General features: G+C 35.7%; 1 protein-coding gene across 1 annotated transcript; it reads right to left on the bottom strand.

Annotated features, from left to right (window-relative positions):
• Nucleotides 1-3,321: 3,321 nt before the first annotated feature.
• Nucleotides 3,322-13,764, bottom strand: LOC118263012 (cytochrome P450 6l1). The gene is made up of 8 exons (XM_050697239.1): nt 11,863-13,764; nt 11,348-11,503; nt 8,878-9,062; nt 8,223-8,383; nt 6,848-6,966; nt 5,464-5,569; nt 4,539-4,787; nt 3,322-3,606 (listed from the first exon to the last, which is right to left on the bottom strand). The coding sequence occupies exons 1-8, from the start codon at nt 12,235-12,237 to the stop codon at nt 3,446-3,448; spliced, it is 1,512 nt and encodes a 503-aa protein (XP_050553196.1). The 5' UTR covers nt 12,238-13,764; the 3' UTR covers nt 3,322-3,445.
• Between the last annotated feature and the right edge of the window lie 7,779 nt (nt 13,765-21,543).

Below are 21,543 nucleotides of genomic sequence, written 5' to 3'. Positions count from 1 at the left end.
GTAAAAGAAATATAATTTAGTTCTTTATTGCTTTGTTCTATTGGAAAGCTTCTGATGTAGTACATGAATCGCATGATTGGTGCTCAGGTGTGCCAGGAACGACAGTTTGATGTATTACAAATCTTAGTCTGCCTACCGTTTGACGGAATATCAATGGATCCGTGATTGAAGTAGACAATGTACCTATAGATCTGCAGAAATCTGCGAACGTAATCAAGATATCTTATTATGGCGCCATTTTTTTTTTATAATGACCGAATTATTCTTGTTTTGCTTCATGAATTTTTAATTTTTTTTTTTTGTAGTATAAGGCTAGCCAACATACAGAAGAATCACCTGTTGGTAAGCTATCGGCCCCGCACGAGGACATTAGAAGAGTTTTTTTTTTTTTTCAGGGGGATAATCATCCAATGACATTTCTCGCCTTGGGCGAGTGACAGACTCTTACTGAATAAAAACCACCCCGTTCCTACTACTGCTTTTCGAGCCGGAGAAACTATTAGTGGTTGTTGTCTTTTATAGGTTTGGGAGAACAGATTTAAATAAAACTGCGTATACAGACAGGATACGGCTCTTTTAAAAACATTTTAAATCCAAGTCTTTTTTTGAAACGAGTTCATATAAAACTTTGGTGACATCAAAACGAATTTAAAAATGCTATGTTCCAAGGAAGCATAATTTGATTATACATAATATAAAAAAAGGTCTAGTCTAGAGGAAGCCCAACCTTGACCTTTAGTTGGTTGTAGCTTTTATCTCTAGAGGTCAATAAAATACTAAAGTTATTTTGTCTACCAACTTGATATACCTATGTATGTGGAAGAAGATTAGTAGAAATAACATTGTCTGCATACTGAATACTAACTGCATAACGATGGATTAATTAAGAATTTGATTGAAGTATGTTTAAACTCTTGCTACGCCCTAACAGGGATATGTGTTGTAGTAGTCGTATAAGTGTGTATATTGTGCAATAAATAAATTTCACCTTACTGAATAGTAACTTTTTTTATAGAAAAAATAGCTTTAGCAGTAGTTCAGTAGCAGTGCGACAGACGCCGCGTCGTGTGTCGCGAAATGCTGCTCATGAATATAAGCCTCTAGCATGGCTTGAAACTAGTCGAGTTCCTCGTCAAATAATTAAGTGAGTAAGCCGAAAAACATAATATTTAATTTAGTATGTCCCATGAGAGTTTTAATATAAACACGCTTTAGTAGTTAATAATACTTAATAATACCTACTCTACTCCCACGGAATACATCCATTGGTATTCATCTTTCCAATAAAACGTTTACCCAATAAATACATGTAAACAGTCCCACATACTCCATAACATATATCATTCATAAGACCATGTATTATAAATCTAACAATAAATAAACCACCATAATGCCCCTTTCGCATAACTATTTATTATCAAAATCTCCTATAAAGGGTGTAGAGGCTGTCAACACGAAATGTACAAGTGGACCCGTCAGGCGGTTGCGAGTTTGACACTTTATATAGATGCCCAATTTCTATTTCCCCTTTTCTATTAGTTTCCTCGAACGTATTTCTTGTATATTCAAATACTATTTATTATCGGATCGCCTGTACCAATGGAACGTTGTATACTAACTAAATACATTTTCTCGCTACCGTACCTAAATTATGAACGGGTTTTTTTTTGTCTTCAATTGTTTGTGTTGCTTTTCCGATGTTCATTCGTTTAAAATAATTTATAGAAGTATTGATAGCTGCTAATGGTTTACGCTCTGCCTTTTCTATAATGTCTTCCTAGTTATGATAGAAAAATGTCTTCCTAGTCATGATAGTGTTTGATGTAGACCTCTATTAATGTATTTATGGACACAATCCTAACTTATTGTAACATACGTTGATTTTATTGTCACCGTTAAAGTGGAGCCATGCTTCAGCATGAATGGGCCGGCTCGCCCGGAGTGTTACCTCACAGAAAACCGACGTTAACAACATTTGCGTTGTGTAGTGAGGTTACCGGAAACCCCCCTTCCTAATCTGCCCAACCTCTGATTCCCCAACAACCCTTAAATTCCTAACCCCTAAAAGGCCGGCAACGCACTTGTAACGCCTCTGATGTTTCGGGTGCCACTTTTTGCTTAGCAATTGCTTGACATTAGGTGATCCGTCTGCTCGTTTACCGTTTTATATCAAAATAGAGAAATTACCTTTTTTAAAACAAAACGTGGCAAAGTTTTATGACTACTAGGCACTAAAAATCCACCGATTTTTTTATCCGATACCGAAAAGCAAATAATATCTGCATTGCATAACTGTACAATGTATATAAACGTAACATAGCTACATATTGGCACCGGTTATGTGCCATCCGTAGTATATACCAATATTGTTTTTAGTTACGACTCTCGTTTTATGAAACTTGGCAGTTCATGTAATGGATTAGACAATAAAAGTGCTCTATCATACATACATATAGTTTTAGGCCAAATAAAAAATATCAGATTTAATATCTGTATCTAAACAAGGAACGGACTGAAACTTTTATTGATCGTAAAAGTATTTGTTTTAGTTTTAAGCTTTAGTTTCCGAATATGTATGTATACAGGAAAGTGGTAGCTATGAACATACAAAGTTTTTTTTTATGGGGAAAATCATCTAATTGCTTCTCCCGCCTTGGGCGAGGTGAGAGGGAGTGTCAGACTCTTACTGACTAAAAACCACCCCGTTCCTTCTCCTGCTTTTCGAGCCGGAGCCCGGGTAAACCCGCTAGGTAGTCCGCACCTCCGGATCAGCCCTACTGGACCCCATCTGTGGTGGACTGGGCCCCATCCATAGTTGGTTTAAGGTAGAAATAATAATAATTATGTTGTGGTTCGTCGACATTGCTCACGTTCGTAACGCAGGCGTTTAACTGTAGAATACTGTAGATGACTCATTTTTTATTTTAATGTCCGTCTTGTAAATTATTTTAAAATATTAGACACGTATTTTTTATTTTCTTACGGAAACAAATACTTTCGACGATTTGAAATATTACGTGACGTCATTTCTAGGTACATTTTATACGTAGAAATGACGTATTTGTTTCCACTCCTAAACTTTGATTCGTTTTATCTAAGTAGGTATTGTTATCTATTATTATAAAAAGGTAAATAAATAAAAAAACGTGTCTAATATATTTTCTTTACTTAACTGGCGGACTAAATAGATTTTCAATTTTCATTACGAAGAATAGGTTCACTATTCTTAATGTTTATTGTATAAATACGTATACTAGGATTATTAGGCATGTACATAATGTCTCAAAGATAGGAACGGGACACGAAATTAAAGCCTTTTAGTTTTATCAAAAGATTTTTATTCAATCAAATACTTCGCTTTTTATCACCAACTTAGGTAATACGAATTAAATACTTGATTAAGTCACATTAATCAAATTACAAATTATGTAAGATATTATTATGTTTATGTTCTAGGTACAAACTTCACTTTTCCGCCATTTTTCGGTGCCAGTAGAACGCTGTAGGGATCAGTCCCCAGATTTTTGGGCGCAGCGGGCTCAAATCTGTATTTAGTTATCAACTGGGCGATTGCTGTCCGTATTTGCATCATACCGTAGCGTTTACCTGTGAAAATAGGAGATTATAGTGTTAGTAAAGATGGGTTAGAAATTGCTCTAATTGTTATAGAATCGTAGGTTTCTATTACGAGGGGATTTTGACAAACCCCTCATGAAAGGGAAACTTTGCTGAGAACCGTTTTATATACCAATGTCGTATACATATGTCATAGTATTTAATCACGTTCATCTACTAAAACAGACCCATTTTTTAAGGTATGTATAAGCTAGCAAACGAGCAGACGGGTCACCTGAAGGTAAGTAATAAAAGTATCCAGTCTTAAAATAATTCTTATTGATATAATTAAATATGACAATGTCAAAGTATCAAGACATCCGATCCGGATATTTCGATAAAATAGTATTTACACGTGATATTTATATCTTATCCAAATATTGCCCCGGTGTTGATAAATATCGTATTATTGTAACAAGTACCTATTACATAAATATTTTTTTATTGTTTGTGTACGGTCACCAAGAATAAGAGTATGTACTAAATATCAAATTGATCTGTCGTCAGAAATTGCAATCACAAAATTTGATCCAAACAAACAGGTCAAGCTAAATATAATCGTTTAATTAAAAACAAATTGTTGCCAACTTATTAGTGTTGTATTTTAGTGATATTAACTTAAAACAGAGCTACAGTATATTGTCTTTTAAACAGAAACTACTAAACTTATTATGATTAATTTCAGCAGGTATTTAGGTAACCGTATCCTTTTTATTGAGAAGGAAATATCATCAAATGACTTCCCTCGCCTTGGGCGACTAAAACCCATCCATTTCCTACTCCTGCTTTTCGAGCCGGCACCCCGGTAAACCCGCTAGGCAGTCTGTAGCTTCGGGTCGGCATCAGCGCTACTGGCTCTTTAGGCTAGACAACTAAAGTCAACAAGTCTAACTTTATCAAAATGAAAATAAAGTCCAAAATACCTATGCAAAACCTGGGGCCTTCACCGAATGGCAGGAATGTGAAGTCATGGTTGTCACTGTCGGTGGAGTTGATGAACCTCTCGGGCTTCCACTCCTCAGGTTCCGGGTAGTAGTCCTCGTTGTGATGGATGGCCACCACGTTCACGTAGACTGGAGTGCCAGGTTCTATGGTCAGGTTCTCTGTCAGCTGGTATGCCTTGTTGCATACTCTGTCCAAGTGGGCCACTGGTGGGTACTTTCTTAGCGTTTCTGTAACAATGCGACACGTCATTATATTTGTAGTATTATGAAAAGGTCAGAGGAAGGCCTAATTGGCCTTCAAGTAGTCCCCTAGGAGTCTCATTTTGTGTAACTAGTTACATATTTTCTAAGAGTTTCTGTAACAATGTGATACGTCATTATGTTTTTTGTTAGGAAAAGGTCAGAGTAAGGCCTATTGGCCTCCTAGTAATCTCCTAGTCTAATTTTGTGTGCCTAGAAACATCAGACTTCGCTGTCATTCTGGACATATAAAACACTATAATTTTTTTACACTCCAAACTACAAGGGGCCACGTACTCTCTAGGTTTTAGTCAAGTTTTTCTCGGAATACCGAGAGCCAAATATGGCTTGGGACTTGGTGCCACAAGTGTTTAATGGATTCTCTTGGAGTTATTATTTACGTGACCAAGAGGCCAGTACTTTCGTGTTATTATAGCAATGGCTACGAAGCCCTCTGTATTAACAATCCTCTGATTATAAAATACAGTTCACATTAAACCTGGTGACACGTCAAGTAAGACCAAAATAGACAATTCACATTTTTCTTCGTATTTTTCCCCACTTTCCAAGCAGGAAAAATAGGGTGACGATATATTTACAAATGGATGTGAGCAGAAGTTGAGATATTACACTGGTAAACGTTTTCCCTAATCGTTTCACTCACCATGCATGCATGCTGTAAGATATTTCACATTCATCAAGTCGTCGTATTGCAAAATTTCTTTTCCAGTCTCTTTTAATGCTGCTGTGACTTCGTGGTACAGTTTTTCCTGTAAAGAACATTGTTGGTATATTGTATGTACTTATCTGTCTAACGGTAAATATTATTATTTATTTTTTAAAACGTTACCCCACACTAGGATTTTCTCCTGTGTCGTGGGTGCGTTTACATTGGGTATCACGTGTATGTGGTTTCATACAAGTCCGTATGTATTGTATGTACACATGACACCCAGACCCGAAACAACAATTTATGGATCATACAAAGAGTTGTTCCGTGCGGGAATCGAAACCGCTACACGAAGCGCGGCAGTCGGTTGCCTAGCTACCGCGCCAACCATGCAGTCAATACAAAGTCAGCTATCGGCGCATTCAATAACCTACCTATCGGTAGATTTGCCTACCAGAGCTGAGGTAGAATTTTGACATAAGCTCCATACAAAATGTGTCAAAATTCTACCTCTGGTAGGCAAATCTACCGATAGGTAGGTTATTGGAATGCGCCGTATATAAGTAAAGTAAGTGTACCGAAAGAGTCACACGTTAAGTTAATGTACCAAAAGTTTCGGTACATTCTTACATGTAATTTTCTTTTTGGAAATTTTAAGACTGTCGAAAGATAGGAAATTATGATAAAACTACACTTTATTATCATTATCAGTTTTTTGGTGGATACTAATCTTAATCTTATTATTAATTATCTTGGATAATAATTTGATGTCCTAATTCTTAGTCTTAGTAAACTAATCAACAACAACAACGATTATATAATTATTTTCTGAAGGCACACGTTTACCGTATTAAAAAAGAATTGGAAAACTTTAGAACCCTTGTAAATTAGCAAGCGACTTCGTCCGCGTGGACTAATGACTACTGAGAAAATTTGGGATTTTTGATATATAAGGATTCACAGTTTCTTCCCGCGATAATATGTATCGTAACATAGCGACTGACCCGACCTCTGTTAGTATTCATGCAACATTTTGAAGTAAATTCATATACTATTTTTGTATTTCGCCCGGACATACATACAGACAAAAATTCATTTTTAAGTACATATTATGAAGTAAATCCATGCAGTAATTTTTATGTTTAGCCCGGACATACATACAGACAAACAGATAAAAATATATTTTTACATACATACATATATATTTTACACTACGATATCGAATATTGTCCCAAGTATTTAATGTACAGTTTGACTATTCTACGATTTTATTATAACTACATATGTAAGTATAGATAGATAGATAGGTATTATACCATAGAGGATATCAAACCTTTGATTCACATACCATTTAAGATACAATAGTATGATGTGTTACCTGTTCGTCAGGATGATAAGCCAGCTCATTTAACATGTATGCCAATGTTGTTGATGAAGTTTCAATGGAACCCAGAATGAAGACAGCTACCTGAGCCATCATTAGGTTATCAGCTAATTCTGGAAGAGATAAACCATCGAATAAACAATTTAGCATACAACATAATATCCAATAACAATGAATTAATTACTAGTTTCTGAATAAAAAACCAGACCAAAATCTACACCTGTTCCAAATTTCATCCTGATCCCTTCAGCTGTTTTGACGTAATTGAGTAACAAACATACACACAAATTTTCGCATTTATAATATTAGTAAAATTATGTTATCGACTTACTCTAGTAGCAGCGCGACAATCGCCGCGTTTTGTGTCGCGGAATGCTGCTCACGAATATGAGCCTCTAGCATGGCTTGAAACTAGTCGAGTTCCTCATCAAACAGTTTTTTTTTGAGGGGGAAAATCATCCAATGGCTTCTCCCGCCTTGGGCGAGACGAGAGGGAGTGTCAGTCTCTTACTGACTAAAAACCACCCCGTTCCTACTCCTGCTTTTCGAACCGGAGCCCCGGAAAACCCGCTCGTCAAACAGTAACGTGAGTAAGTCGATAACATAATAATTAATTTAGTATATCGCACGAAAGTTATAATTAAACATTCTTATTACTTATCTATCATCGATAAGATGGCGTAGTAGATACACGATTGGATATAGTTTTGAATGCCAATTTTAGATCGTTATTTTGCATTCTTTATCAAGATATTTGCTGTACTACATACTACATTGTTTTCAAATATCTATCTCATTTATTTGTTTGAACGTGACTACTGAGTTTAAAGATTAAGTAAGAACCGTCTCAAATGTCAAATGGGATTTTCATATCAGAATGGGAATTTACTTAGAATTATTTTACTCTTTCGAGTAAGAACAAATCAAACTACATACTAACTAAACAGCATAAAGAATACAACAAAGAAGTTAATACAAAGTTCAAGGAAAGTCAAAGTCAAAGCATTTATTTCAATTAATCCTAAATAATGCACTTTTGAAACGTCAAATTGAATTGTCCGTCAGTCTGTCTGTCAGTGAAGCTAGGCGCTCGTTCCAAAGTGTAGCTTCGAATGGAGAAGAACGAGCAAGAAACTCCATCGTTTACTCTTTTAAAAAAGAAGTTTTTTACAATTTCTCTGATACACTATTTATCTATTGTATATATATGTAGGAACAATGTAACTGCAATACGTCAAAACTAACGGGACAATAAAACCAATTTGTAAAGAAAATAAAATAGCGGGTTATTTCAGAAGGTTCTGGAACGGTGTAGAACTAGAAGTTTCGACGTGTCGTACATCGTACTGGTCTCAGAGGACGAACTTACCTGCATCCGATCCTGCAGGGAGTTTCAAGTTCGCCTTTAACTTTAACAAATGATTGACGAGGTCTTTGTCATTCGTTTCCCCTGTCTTCTTTCTCTGTGCTACTACTTCATTGAATAACTTCTTAATATGCTCTGTAGCAGGCTGCGAGAAGAATTTCAATCTGAAATGTGTATATCTTGTTTAGGTAATTGCTAATGGTTCATTAAGCTTCTGGCAATTGATTTTAAACTTTAGTGTTAGGTAATTGAGTTGAAGTTAACTTAAGTCGAATCAAAGACGTTAAGTAAAATATTCTATTACAAAAATAATCTGCAGTTACTGCATCGGTACCGAAATATCTAAAACGTGTGACGTCACAGTCGGTGTCGATGCAAAGTCTACATATAGACAACTACACTTCGATCGCCAATACCGTCGATAGTCGACTATCAGCCGATAGCCGATTCAATAACTGCATTGATATTTGATACTAACTGAATTCGTATCGCGACTGTATGTATACAGTATGGCTTTCGCACACTATGTTATAATTTGAATACATACATACATATCGTCACGCCTTTAATCCCCGAAGGGGTAGGCAGAGGTGCACATTATGGCATGCAATGCCACTGTGTACACCCATTGGAATATTTCTAAAAATAAATATTTTACCTGAAAACCTCAGCAATAGCAGGTAAGAAGAAGACCAGGGTGAATTCCAGTCCTCTCCAGAAGGTCCACCTTACCATGTGCTGTGTGATGTCCCAGAGGGGGGAGGCAAGTTCTTTCAGAACACTCACTCGGATACCAAAGACTGTATACGCCACCGTATCCGATGTGTACATCGAAAATAGTTCCTGTAACAAGATAATACACGTTGTTATCATGAACTTCATACTCTTGAGCTTGAAGACATCCAATAAATATATAAACAAAATAAACTATATGACTATATTAAATAATAACGCATTATATACGGATAGATTAGGGATTGTGACTAATAAAAGTAGCTTAAGTTACTCTTTAGTACATCAGCTACCTGCCAATAAAAGTTCCGTCAAAATCGATCCAGCTATTTCAGAGATTAATCAGAACAAACAGACAGACAAAAATGTTATTTTTGTGTATGTATGGTATGTATATTCATATGTGGTAAAAATCGGTTATTTGAATATTACAAACAGACACTCCAATTTTATTAGTCAAGATTAGTTGAGTGTTCGACTGACACACAAGGTACTACTAAGAAAACTAAATATCTATGAGAGATGCTGCCTCGTTGGTCAAGTGGTTGCAAGTGCGACTGACGGGCAAAGGGTCTCGGGTTCGATTCCAGATCGGGCGAAATATTACTGGGCTTTTTGAAAATTTCTCAGTAGTAGCACGAAGTCTGGAAATGTGCCCAGTATATGGCAATAAGCTCACCACCTATTACAAGGGACAACATAAATTGTGAAAAGTGGGTGTACATTGTACAGTGGCATTACGTGCCATAATGTGTACGAATAATAGGGGATAAAGGCGTTACGTTTTAAAAGCAATAAAATAGACTATTGTGTGGTGTAGAAAAAAATAATAGAGCGGGATGTGTTGTGACCGCCTTCAGGTATCGATCTCCAATATCATTTCCTCTCAGTCGGCCATCGAGGCTACATCTTCGTTAGCTATTTCTTTTTTTAGCTCCCTGCTAGCTTGCTATTGTCGTTCTTATTTTTATTTTTTATTTTTTTTAGGTGCTGAGAGCAGGAAGCTCTGTTAGTGGCGAACTATGTTTATTCCTTTTTGATGTTTTACTTTATAGAAATGTAAGTTTTTAAATTGACATAATGATAGTGTTATACTCGCTATGAGTTTCCACGTGAACACTATCATTAGAACTTGATGAGAAATTTACCGTGTTTATTTATATCTATGAGTTTCCGATATTTCGGTATGATGAATGATGAATATTATCATTCAACCGTGATCAAGTCGCTTGCAACAGTGCCTAAATATGGAAAACTCATAGACATTAATAAACATGGTAAATATCCCGTCTCAAGTTCTAATTTATAGAAATGGTTAATTGAAAATAAAGTCTAGTCTATATGAAGTCTTGTGGTGATAGTAGTAGAATACAGTAATAACAATACCCCTACGCTTCCCGTGGGTGTTATTACATTAAATTAAAGCTGTAGTGAGTATCATAATATCATTTCTTATTATTTTCTTTCCAATGTGATTGATGGACGACAGTAATTGAACTAACTTTTTTAAACTTTTGTGCTTACAACATTATTAGCAAGTAAGATCCATCAAAATCTTCACAAGCACTTATTAAGTATAAGGAAATAGGACTTATGTAGATTATCTTTAACTTCATTTCATAATTATCAATTTGGTAATGAATTAGGTTTACTAATAAGTGCCTCGTTAATATATAGTTATATGTACGTAGCAGCGCGACAATCGCCGCGTCGTGTGTCGCGGAATGCTGCTCATGAATATGAGCCTCTAGCATGGCTTGATCTTAGTCGAGTACCTTGTCAAAACATTACGTGAGTAAGCCGATAACATAATAATTAATTTAGTTAAATGTTTAAATAAATACGTGACAGCCAGCGCATTTGCACTGGCCAGTGTGTCATGTTCAATCGATCAGTAATAGGTACTGTCATTTTGTCATTAATTAATTACTACTAATGTATAAATGATGCCACCGATATTTGAGTAACCGCGTATTAACGATTTTTTTAAATTAAATGGTCTCAATTATTGTTTGCACCATAAACAGTAGCATGGCCACTGCTGACCAAAAATATAAGCATCTTTGTAAAAATTAAAAACATAACAATTATTTTTTTATCATCAAGGCGTTGCTTTTCGTTAATTGGAAATTCATGGGACTAAAATATTTCAAATTACCGAATGTTCAAATATGAAATAGTCAGGAATTTGAATTATCGAGTAATTTGTAACGTAGTTATAATTTTTAGTTCGAATTATTAAGTGCCCAAAAATGTATTGATTTACTTCGAATTACAAGTATAAAGCCATTTTCTAGGGACCTCGTGATAACTAAGAATTACCGAGAGGTTTCAATCATAGAAGGTTTGAATCACCAAGAGTCGACTGTACTATATAAATATACCTAGGTACGTACCTTAAGGTCCACAGGTTTGTTCTGGTCGATGTAATCCTTCTGCACCCTGCGCACGAGTTCCGTGGAGTTGATGTTCATAAGCTCTGTGACTCCTTTCAAACGGAGACTCGTAAACATTGGTGACAGTTCATTTCTCATTTGTACCCACATTGGACTCTGAAAATATTATTTCTTTATAAAAAAATAACATCATTTTGTTGATCCTGTGCCTTAAAAACTTTATCTTTTTGTGTAAGAGAAAGAAATTCAGTCTTAAGTATTCAGTCTACTGAGTTTCTCAGGACTATTTCTGTTTTATTTGATTAAATAAAACAGAATTGTTCAATATTGATTAAAACACAAGGAACAAACTCAAGACTCACGTGTCAGATAATCGAAAATAGTCTACAAACCGGTAAATTGCGAATTTTATTTTCGCGCACAACTCAATGTGTGTATTGAAAACAAGTTACTACCCACTTAAGTTACACACACTAAATAATAATGCTTGTTTACATAATAAATGCAACGCTTACCTTAATAGAAAACAAATTCAAAGAGCCCAAAGGGTCATCCTTCATTCCAGAATAGCTGTATCTATCTTGGAAACTGTCAGTGTCTTTCACAAGGACTTTCTTCGAGAGATCTTTCGAGAACAACATGAGGGCAGGCTTCCATGACATGAAGATTCCAACGTAATCATGCTTTTTGTACTTTTTACTCAAATCGTAGAACACATCCCAGAAACTCCGTCTCATGAGGAAAGAAAGATTACCGAAAACAAACTTTGGTTCTTCGTAAGGCACGCCCCGTTTCTTCCAATACCCATAGTTACTTCGTACTAACAAATAGAATACGCTCAAACAAGATATTATGAAAACTAGAACCAATTGTATGATAAACCCGAACATGTCGACGGCCGATGCGTTCGCGTCTCCGCTACAACGTAAATTAGGTCTCCGCTCGGTTAGTGCCAGATAGCGAGTGACTTCCAATCAGTGTATTCGTACTTTTAAATTGTGTGTGCAGATAAAAAATTATCGACTTATTACGTATTTTTTATCTACGCGTTAAGTATTTTCTACACGTGACTTCATTACGATGAGACATCACTTTTTAAGAATGCATCTAGTAGTTGCAATGGTGTCTTTAAAGGTGAATCCTGCCCATTTTTATCACAAATGCAACTTTTTCGATGCCAAAAATGATTAAGAAGTCCTGAATTTATGGAGAAAATGAATTGTTTCTATGTGATTGCGTTATTTAATGCAAGATTTCCCAGGAATTTATTGATGTGATTAAGAATTTTGCACACAAACCTGCCGCGTGACTTCGGCCAGTCTACCGCGTACTGTGTGCAAAGTGTCCCAAATTGATGAACATAGCTGATGGCTATCGGGTAGTCTATAGATATTAGGTTTAGAATGATGTTGTGTGGTTTCTGATAAAATTAATTTTAATAATCAATAACATTAATTGACATGTTAGGACTTAATACAAATAAATAATTTAATTAAAAACTAAAAAGTCCTACAAAAAAATAAATAAGTAATAATATAGGTCTTTAAATAGTGAGAACAGTTGCAGATTAGGTCAAGAATCGCGTTATAAATTCGAAATTTTTAGCAAAACAATCTAACGCATTTTATTAATCGTTTCGGTAAATTATGGTTTTATTATTTTATTTGGTACGTGCTCTTTTACAGTAGTACATTTTTCTTAGTAATTATATAGTGTAGTTTATTACAGGAGTTGCAGTAGTTAGGGATACGTGCTTTGTCCCATCGAAAGAGAGTCTGTCTTGTAGAAAAATCGATCTCCAGGACGCGTTGTGGCATTAATGATCATAATTCATTTCAACGATGAGGACTCCAGTCTTCAATGAACCTTTTGTTATCGTCTAAAGAGCTTTATTTTACTTTTTTTCTGCCGTACTCAGAGATATTCAATGATTACTTAAACTATTCCTTAGTAAAGATTTTGTTCGGAAAACAATTGCTAAGGACTGGGTTATGTAACCATTAAATGACTCTGAGTACGGCAGTAAGTTTTTAATGTCTCGGTAACAATATTTATATTAATTTTCATTTAAATTTTAATATTTTATTGTTTCTAATTTTCTCCTATTGATCATAGTGTTATGTTTTATAGCCTATATAACCTTTCTCGATAAGTGGACTATCCAATACAAACATAATAATTCAAATTTGGACCAGTAAGTTCCCGATATTATCGCGTTCTAACGAACAAATAAACAAACTATTCAGCTTTATATAATAAGTAGTATATATAGTATACATAACCTCACGCCTGTCTCCCATGAGGGTAGACAGAGACTATGGAACGCCAATTGCTACGATTCTTACACACCTTTTTCGCTTCATCAACAGTTATCAGTCTTTTCATGCATGCTCGTCGGTTAAGGGTACTTTTAATTTGGCCCTTCTTTATATATCGCCAATCGCCAATATATGACTATGTTAAGGTAAACAACGTAACAAGACATAATCTATGTATGTCTTTGAAATGTCAAGGAGAATCCTGCATACAAATATCCACATAGATATGCAAATAGACAAACAGAACATAAGTATTATATAAGACTTTTTATAATTGTGGTTTGTGAATCTGTTTTGGTTTTTTTTTAATTCTGACCTTTAGACCTGTTTTCGTTGTATAAGTTCATAATAAACAAACGATAATACTGATGTGCTTTAAAATGAAAACATAAAGTATTCATAACATAGTAGGAACATATTTTGTGTTGATATACAACGGCACAGGTCGACTTTGAGTATTACATAATATTACATATAAGTACTGCTATAAAAACATTACCTATTTGATGAACATTACTTATTTTGAACCGATAAGACCTGTCCAATACACCATTGAGTTCAAATTTTTAATTGTCGTAGTGGCCCGGTGCTTTGAAACTTACCAACGGCATCTATCAATGTGACTTTTTCCGAGTTATAATATGTACTTTCTGAAATTATTTAGACACCACTGACAAACGGTGAAGAAAATCATCGGAAGGAAACTTGGGCTTATAATTTCTGAAATCGTTAAGCCACATTGAGCAAGCGTGGTGATTAATGCTCAAACCTTCTCCGTGTGAGAAGAGGCTCTTGGTCAGCAGTGGCCACTTATAGGCTGATGATGTGAGTTCAAACTTTAGTTCAATTCAACCACTGCCACTGCACCAAGGCAGTTAATACTCGTACTAAGTAATAATAACTTCTACAAATACAACACAAAAACATGTCAAAACTATTTTAGTCCATGTTTGCATCGCCTAAACTAATAGAAACCTAAGTGAACATGTACATACTCACTAACATTTAGGTATATTAGGCATTGAAAATTGTGTAGTCATTCTACAAATATCAATTCACACAATCGTAAATTCTTATGCAAAAAGTACATAGTAATGATGTGATTAAAGAACATTAACTTGATGTTAGATAAGGTTTTGTGTTCCAACGAAGAAGGTGGATCATCTTAGTCATAGCTTTTGTTCACTATTGGACGTATACCTCTTTAATATCACGTCACTGAGTTTGATCTATAACGTACACATATAATTATAGTACCGATATGGTACTAATTCATGTAGATATCGTATCTGTTTTAAGTGTGGGAGAGCCATGCTTCGGCACGAATGTGTCGGCTCGATCGGAGTGATACCACGGCCTTACAGAAAGCTAGCGTGAAACAACGCTTGCGTTGTGTTTTATTGTGTGAGTGAGGTTACGGAGGCCCAATTATCCATTCCCCAACAACCCTTAAATTCTTAACCCCCTAAAGACCTTTGCTGTTTCGGGTATCTTGGGCAGCGGCGATTGCTTACCATCAGGTGATCCGTCCGCTCGTTTATAGGCTTATACTATAATCTTTTCACATCCCATCACTACTTATAAAATCTATAATTCAGATGCAAAATTGTGATTTTTATCCTGATGTGGTTAGGAGCTTCTATTAACATACTTACTCTTAACGTAATAGGTTTTGTGTTCCAATATAGAAATCGAATCGTCATCGTCATAGTTTTTGTTCACCGCTAGACGTAGGTACTTATGACTCTTCAATAACATCTTTTTTAAGTTCAATTTATATAATACTTCAGTATTATAGTATAATTTTTCCTTAGTTTGTGTTCCAAACCAAATTCGGTTCATAAGCCTATAAAGTAATTTAATTAAATCAACTTTAAAAGTCGGGACCCATTATTATTTTTCTCGCGATCGATTTACTGGGTTATTTTCGGTTTTTCGAAAATCTTTCAGTTACATGGGATTTATAACATACATTGTGAAAAGTGGGTGTAAATTGAACAGTGGCATTATGTGCACCTTTGCCTACTCTTTCGGGGATAAAAGGCGTGACGATATACTTATGTTGAAAAGGTGGTTTGAAACACCTAGTTTGCCTTTTAATCGACTGTTAATTCAGACTTCATAGTATTTTTGCAATACAACCATGACTATATAGATTGTAATGATAATTATTTATATCGATAATATTAATATCGCTATGTCTTTTGTTAATCGATGCTCTAGATCTGTATATGTATCTGATACTAAAGGGTATTTTTGATTAAACAAGCATTTTAAGTAGTTATTATCTTAAGTGTGGGAGAGCCATGCTTCGGCACGAATGGGCCGGCTCGACCGGAGTGATACCACGGCCTCACAGAAAACCGACGTGAAATAACGCTTGCATTGTGTGAGTGAGGTTACCGAAGGCTTAATTACCACCCTCCTTCCCAATTTTCCCGATTCCTCAACAACTCTTAAATTCCTTCTTAACTGCCAAAATGCCGGTAACATACATAATCACCTCTGGTGTTTCGGGTGTTCATGAACGGCGGTGATTGCTTACCATCAGGTGATGCGTCTGCTCGTTTACCGGCTTATACCACAAAAAAGATGTTTTATAAATTAAACTAATCTTTCTAGCTAAATGTGGAACAAATCATAATCTTAATTGATTTAAACAGAATCAGATACTTCTTAGTTTTTAATTTACTAGGTGTTTTACTTTCAAATAAGTAAATACTCGTATTAAATGAATTAACTGAACGGGTCATTTACTTTCGTATTGTTTTGCTCTCGTATTTAACTTGAAAACAAATTACTGTTTCTTGCTTAATTTTAATTACTAACTGTTGAGGTGGTGGGTCAAATACTAGGCTTGTTTTACCCGACTGCGCCAGAAGGAGGGTTATGTGTTTTTCTCTGATTGATACGTTAGGTAATACATCAATGGTAATAGGTATCTACTGATTATAGGAGGTATAATTATTTATACTGCGTTTCATTATCACACTAGTTTGACGTGTAAAAGAGTTACATTGTAACCTATTTGCAGAAATAAATATCATTTATCATTATACAGCGGTATTTAAAATAATGGATACAGGTGACGGCTTGTCGTTCTACGTGGAGGACTAAGGGGGAGGCCTTTGTTCAGCAGTGGACGTCTTTCGGCTGATGATGATGATGATAATAATATAAAATAATAAATAGGGTGACTAGGCAGGACACCTAATCGGAAAAGTTATACGAAACTGAACCAAATAATTGCTTTTTTGAATTTTTGTCCGTCTGTCTTTCTGTCTGGTACGTTATAACTTCGAAACTACCCAACGGATTTGAACGAGGTTTTCACGGTTGGATTACATATAATTAGGAGCATTGTCAAAACTTTGTTTCATCTAAATCAGTTAAGGGAAAAAGAAGTTATGACCAATTGAAAATTTACTTCAACAATTGCTTTAAAACTTTTAAACACTACAACTTAATATCTATTAGTTAATATCACCCACGAAAAATATTATGTATCTTAATCTTAATAATAAAACTTATAAGGGGTAACAAAATAACAAATAAGATAGTGCGCACAGTTTATTATCAATTGCTACTTATCGGTATGCAGTAAAATAAAGTTAAAGAAGTGACATTCCTGATGATTACTTTTAAATAAGTACAGTACACCTTATCATATTTTTTGAAATAACAAAAAATCTTAATTATGTGATTGTGACTAAGAAGAGGGATAGGTAGTTAGTAACTAAAGATAAATTAATGATGAAAATGTGAATAAAACATGATTTCTGATTCAGTACCCTTAGTACGAGTTTGTTCGGTGCTCTGATTGGCCGGCGCGAATAAACCAACCAATCAGAGCGCCGAACACACTCTCGTTTCGATCTCGTTAAACGTAAAACAGACTCGTACTAAGCCATGTGATTGGCCGGTGCGAATTAAACATCCAATTAGAGGGGTAGAACGTACACTCGTTTCGATCTCATTAAAAGCACAACAAACTCGTACTAAGCCCTCTGATTCTGAACTAAATTCCAAATCCAAGTGAAAGATGAGAAAGTGAGTAAAAAGATTAAAATCTCTCCCTACAGTTCCTCTTTTGTCACAAAACCGTAGGTATAAGGAATCCCGACAAGGTAGAGTATCACGTACAAAGCGTGACGTCACGCTTTGAGGGTTGCCTCCATTTAATTAACATTGCTCGATAGCTGTGACAATAAGTCATTGATCAAGATACGACCCGCTTTAGAAAACCTCAGCAGTAATACTTTTATTTGCGATTTTCTTCAAATTAATTACATGAAAATATAATAGGAACATTACTATGTTTAATCGCATTTCCAGTTAATTTCGTCGTTAATTTAAAACAAATACAAACGAGTGAATTGGATAGACATGGCAGGAAATTAAATTGGTGAGTGTGACAACACTGCGCGGTCGTCCGATTGAATTACAAGTGGCCGCCTCACAATGTCACTGGCCAGACACAAGCTACAGCTACCATGACATTCTGGAATATTCGCCAGCCGACATTCACATGTTTTCGAATTTCAAATTTCGAATGTTCCACGTATTTTATGCGATGAATTTCAAGTTGAGAGAGAGGAATAAAATTTCCACTGCGAATTCGATATGACTTATGACACATTTAGTTTTCGCTAGATGACGTTGAGTAGTTTCATAATTTGATGTAATATGTAGAAAATAGACTAGTTCAACTTGAATTTCGGCTAAGAGCAACGTCACGCCTTTTATCCCCGAAGGGGTAGTCAGAGGTAGACATTACGGCATGTAATGTCGCTATACAATGTACACCCACTTGTCACCATTTGTGTTATAAGTTCTATGTAATAGGGTGAGTGAACCATATACTGGGCACAATTCCAGACTCCGTGCTACTACTAAAAAAAATTCGAAAAACCTAGCAATACTTTGCCCGACCCGGGAATCGAACCCGAGACCTCTTGTCCGGCAGTCGTACTTACGACCACTCGAACAACGAGGCAGTCGGCTAAGAATGGAAATATATTAAGTTGGTTCATACATTTAGCGCAACTGCAAAGGCTTTTATCCACGCCTGTACATAGAATGAAGTGGATAAAAGACAAACAAAAGGATTGCTCAGAGCAACGGGAAGTTCATTTCGGTTGGGCGTCAATGAAACTGCAATTATTCACTGGCGGAGTCTTATAAAGGCACTTACACCCTGAAGTAGGAAATTAAAAACAGACGGAGGCAAAGTTACGCAACTAATGTCCGAATACTCAAACGCTACTCAATTTTAAGTCGCTCTCAAAACTAGTTCTGTCCCTATCAATTCTTTATAAAATGACAGAGATTAAAGGATATGCAAGGATATACAATTGTATGCAACCTTGCAAGTCTTTTCTGATGGGTATAACCTGGGTGTCTTCAAAGCCCGAGTAAATAGGTTGCTTATGGGCAGACGTGCTCCATCGTAGGCCGCATCATCACTTACTATCAGGTGAGATAGCGGCCAAATGTCGACTTAGTAAATGTAAAAAAATCCCATCAAAAACATCCTGTAAAAAACCCAAGTCTCGCAGCTCAGTCTTTCTACCGTCAAAAGTTGTGAAATCCATGTAATACCAAGTCGGTTAATCTATTTAGTGTCTACTTGAAGGACCTTCTGTCTTAAGTTATTACATAAGTTATTATCATGCCAATATTAAAAATATTTAACGTTTTAAACAAATAGATCGACTTGGACATCGCTTGATTTGATTATTAGTATGTATCACACTACACAGCACGACGGGCCAGCGACCAACAGGAACGAGAGTTTCAATCGCGTGAGGCGCGAGAGACTAAAGAATCTAATATAATATTGTAATATTCATTTTGTTTTCATGCGATGTCCAAATCGATCTATTTGTTTAAAACGTTAAATATTTTTAATATTGGCATGATAATAACTTATGTAATAACTTAAGACAGAAGGTCCTTCAAGTAGACACTAAATAGATTAACCGACTTGGTATTACATGGATTTCACAACTTTTGACGGTAGAAAGACTGAGCTGCGAGACTTGGGTTTTTTACAGGATGTTTTTGATGGGATCTCACTTCTTTTTGTAGAGCCTTTCTTTTTGATACCATCTACTTCTAACGAATTTTGTTAAAGGTCTTATGATATTTTCTTATTTTTATATGTAGTCTTCCTCTTTTTCTTTTCCGGTACTACTTCTTGAGCTTCAGCCACAGTTTTTCTCAAAGCCCACTCCCTGTCTCTATGGGCTTTTCTCGGAGGCTTTGATGTCTCAATTTTTGACAAGTCTGGACGGTAAATACTTCTTAATCTGTTGTATTCACAAATTGATGATTCCTGCGCTTTAATACTTCCAAAGTCGATATTAATGAGATGTAAACCGCCCAGACTTGTAACTCTCGAAAGTGCCACGTAAGCTTGACCGGATGTGAACACTGCAGAACCTATATCCATCAGCGCATTACTTAGGCTTAGGCCCTGACTTTTATGTATAGTTATAGCATAGGCTATACATATGGGAAATTGTTCGCGATGAACATAAGCTCTATTAATAATTTCAAATTTAGTTTTGACCGGACCAAGCTCGTATGCATTAGGTTCATTATTAAATGTGATATATATTCTCTTAATTATTTTTGAATTTTCAAGACATGTCCAATCATGTGTTTTTCATTACGTCGACCATTTTACAAGTAATAATGTTGTTCAGTTTCATGGGCTAAACACACCCTTACCCACCCTATACCCCCTCCCTTGCCTCATATGGTAGGTACCTATCTACACCTATTAAATTTATAACCACCACCAACCACCAACTGCATAAAAAACTTTGTAATCCCATATATTTATATGGGATTACAAAGTTATTGATGCAGTTGGTGTATTTGGAAAACTGGACCGAAATTACAAAATATTTAAGTTTTCCCATGATTAAGACACTAAACTCTATATGTATTCCAAATATGAAGCTTCTAAGTCTGCTAGAAGTGCCTTGGACTTTTGATGATCGGTGAGTCAGTGAGTGACAAAATTTAGAAACTTTAACAAGTTGTCATTCTTAAACTACTGGTTCAAATTGACTGAAATTTTAAATATTCCGTGTTTATACAATGCCGGATTAGTTACTGAAGATTCAGGTTTCTTGCTTTATCCACAACCGAATTATAGGGGGTCGAAAAAGGCCCGAATTGCTTCGAGAAAAGGATGGTACGGCCGTGCCGCTTTTTTTTTGCTCGACTTGGCGGGCACTGCCGTGCCCCCAGATAAGTACAACTTAAAATTGACATTTCAGTATTCGGGCGTAAATCCTTTACTGTTGCGAATTCTCGTCAGATAGACAATGAAATATCGGGCGTTTTGGCGATGCTAGTACTAGCCCCATTTTACGGTTGAGGGCCCCCGGAGCATGGCACCCGACGTCTACGTGTTTATCGTCGAACAAACTTCATAACCTTTTATTTCTGTCTATTTTTAGACCGCCATTTTTCTTCGCAATAGATCTGTGATATATTTGTCACATTTTTTTGCTACTTTCTTCTATTTCTGGGTTAGTTTTCTAACGTAGAAATGTTACGTTATATTTTCGGATGGAAAGGTGTAGGTAGTTTACTAATAATACAACTATTTTTAGCTAGTTATTTTGTATAAAATTACACCTTAAGTAAGAGCTTATAGAATATTTGAGCAATTAAAGATTTCTTCATTGTGTCTGTAAAGCCAAAATAACTACGAAAGTTAACACTTTGAACGCCGTGTTGGTCACCGGTGACCGACGTTAGCGAAGGATTTGCCTTCAACAGTTTTCTATTGGCAGTCAAAGACTTAATCAAAGGTTTGTTTGTTTCCTTTCTCTAGTCAGTCAGGATTTATCAAAGTGC

The sequence above is a fragment of the Spodoptera frugiperda genome, chromosome 12, assembly GCF_023101765.2.
Source record: "Spodoptera frugiperda isolate SF20-4 chromosome 12, AGI-APGP_CSIRO_Sfru_2.0, whole genome shotgun sequence".
In the NCBI taxonomy this organism is placed as follows: Eukaryota; Metazoa; Arthropoda; class Insecta; order Lepidoptera; family Noctuidae; genus Spodoptera; species Spodoptera frugiperda.
This window is presented reverse-complemented; position numbering and strand designations above follow the sequence as displayed.

What these genes read in the sequence shown, in the direction of transcription:
- LOC118263012 (XM_050697239.1), bottom strand. Translation starts at nt 12,237, where the DNA reads ATGTTCGGGTTTATCATACAATTGGTTCTAGTTTTCATAATATCTTGT. An exon ending in TGAATTTGTTTTCTATTAAG is followed by an intron (nt 11,504 to 11,862) that starts GTAAGCGTTGCA and finishes TAATATTTTCAG; the next exon opens with AGTCCAATGTGGGTACAAAT. An exon ending in GCTATTGCTGAGGTTTTCAG is followed by an intron (nt 8,384 to 8,877) that starts GTAAAATATTTA and finishes TACACATTTCAG; the next exon opens with ATTGAAATTCTTCTCGCAGC.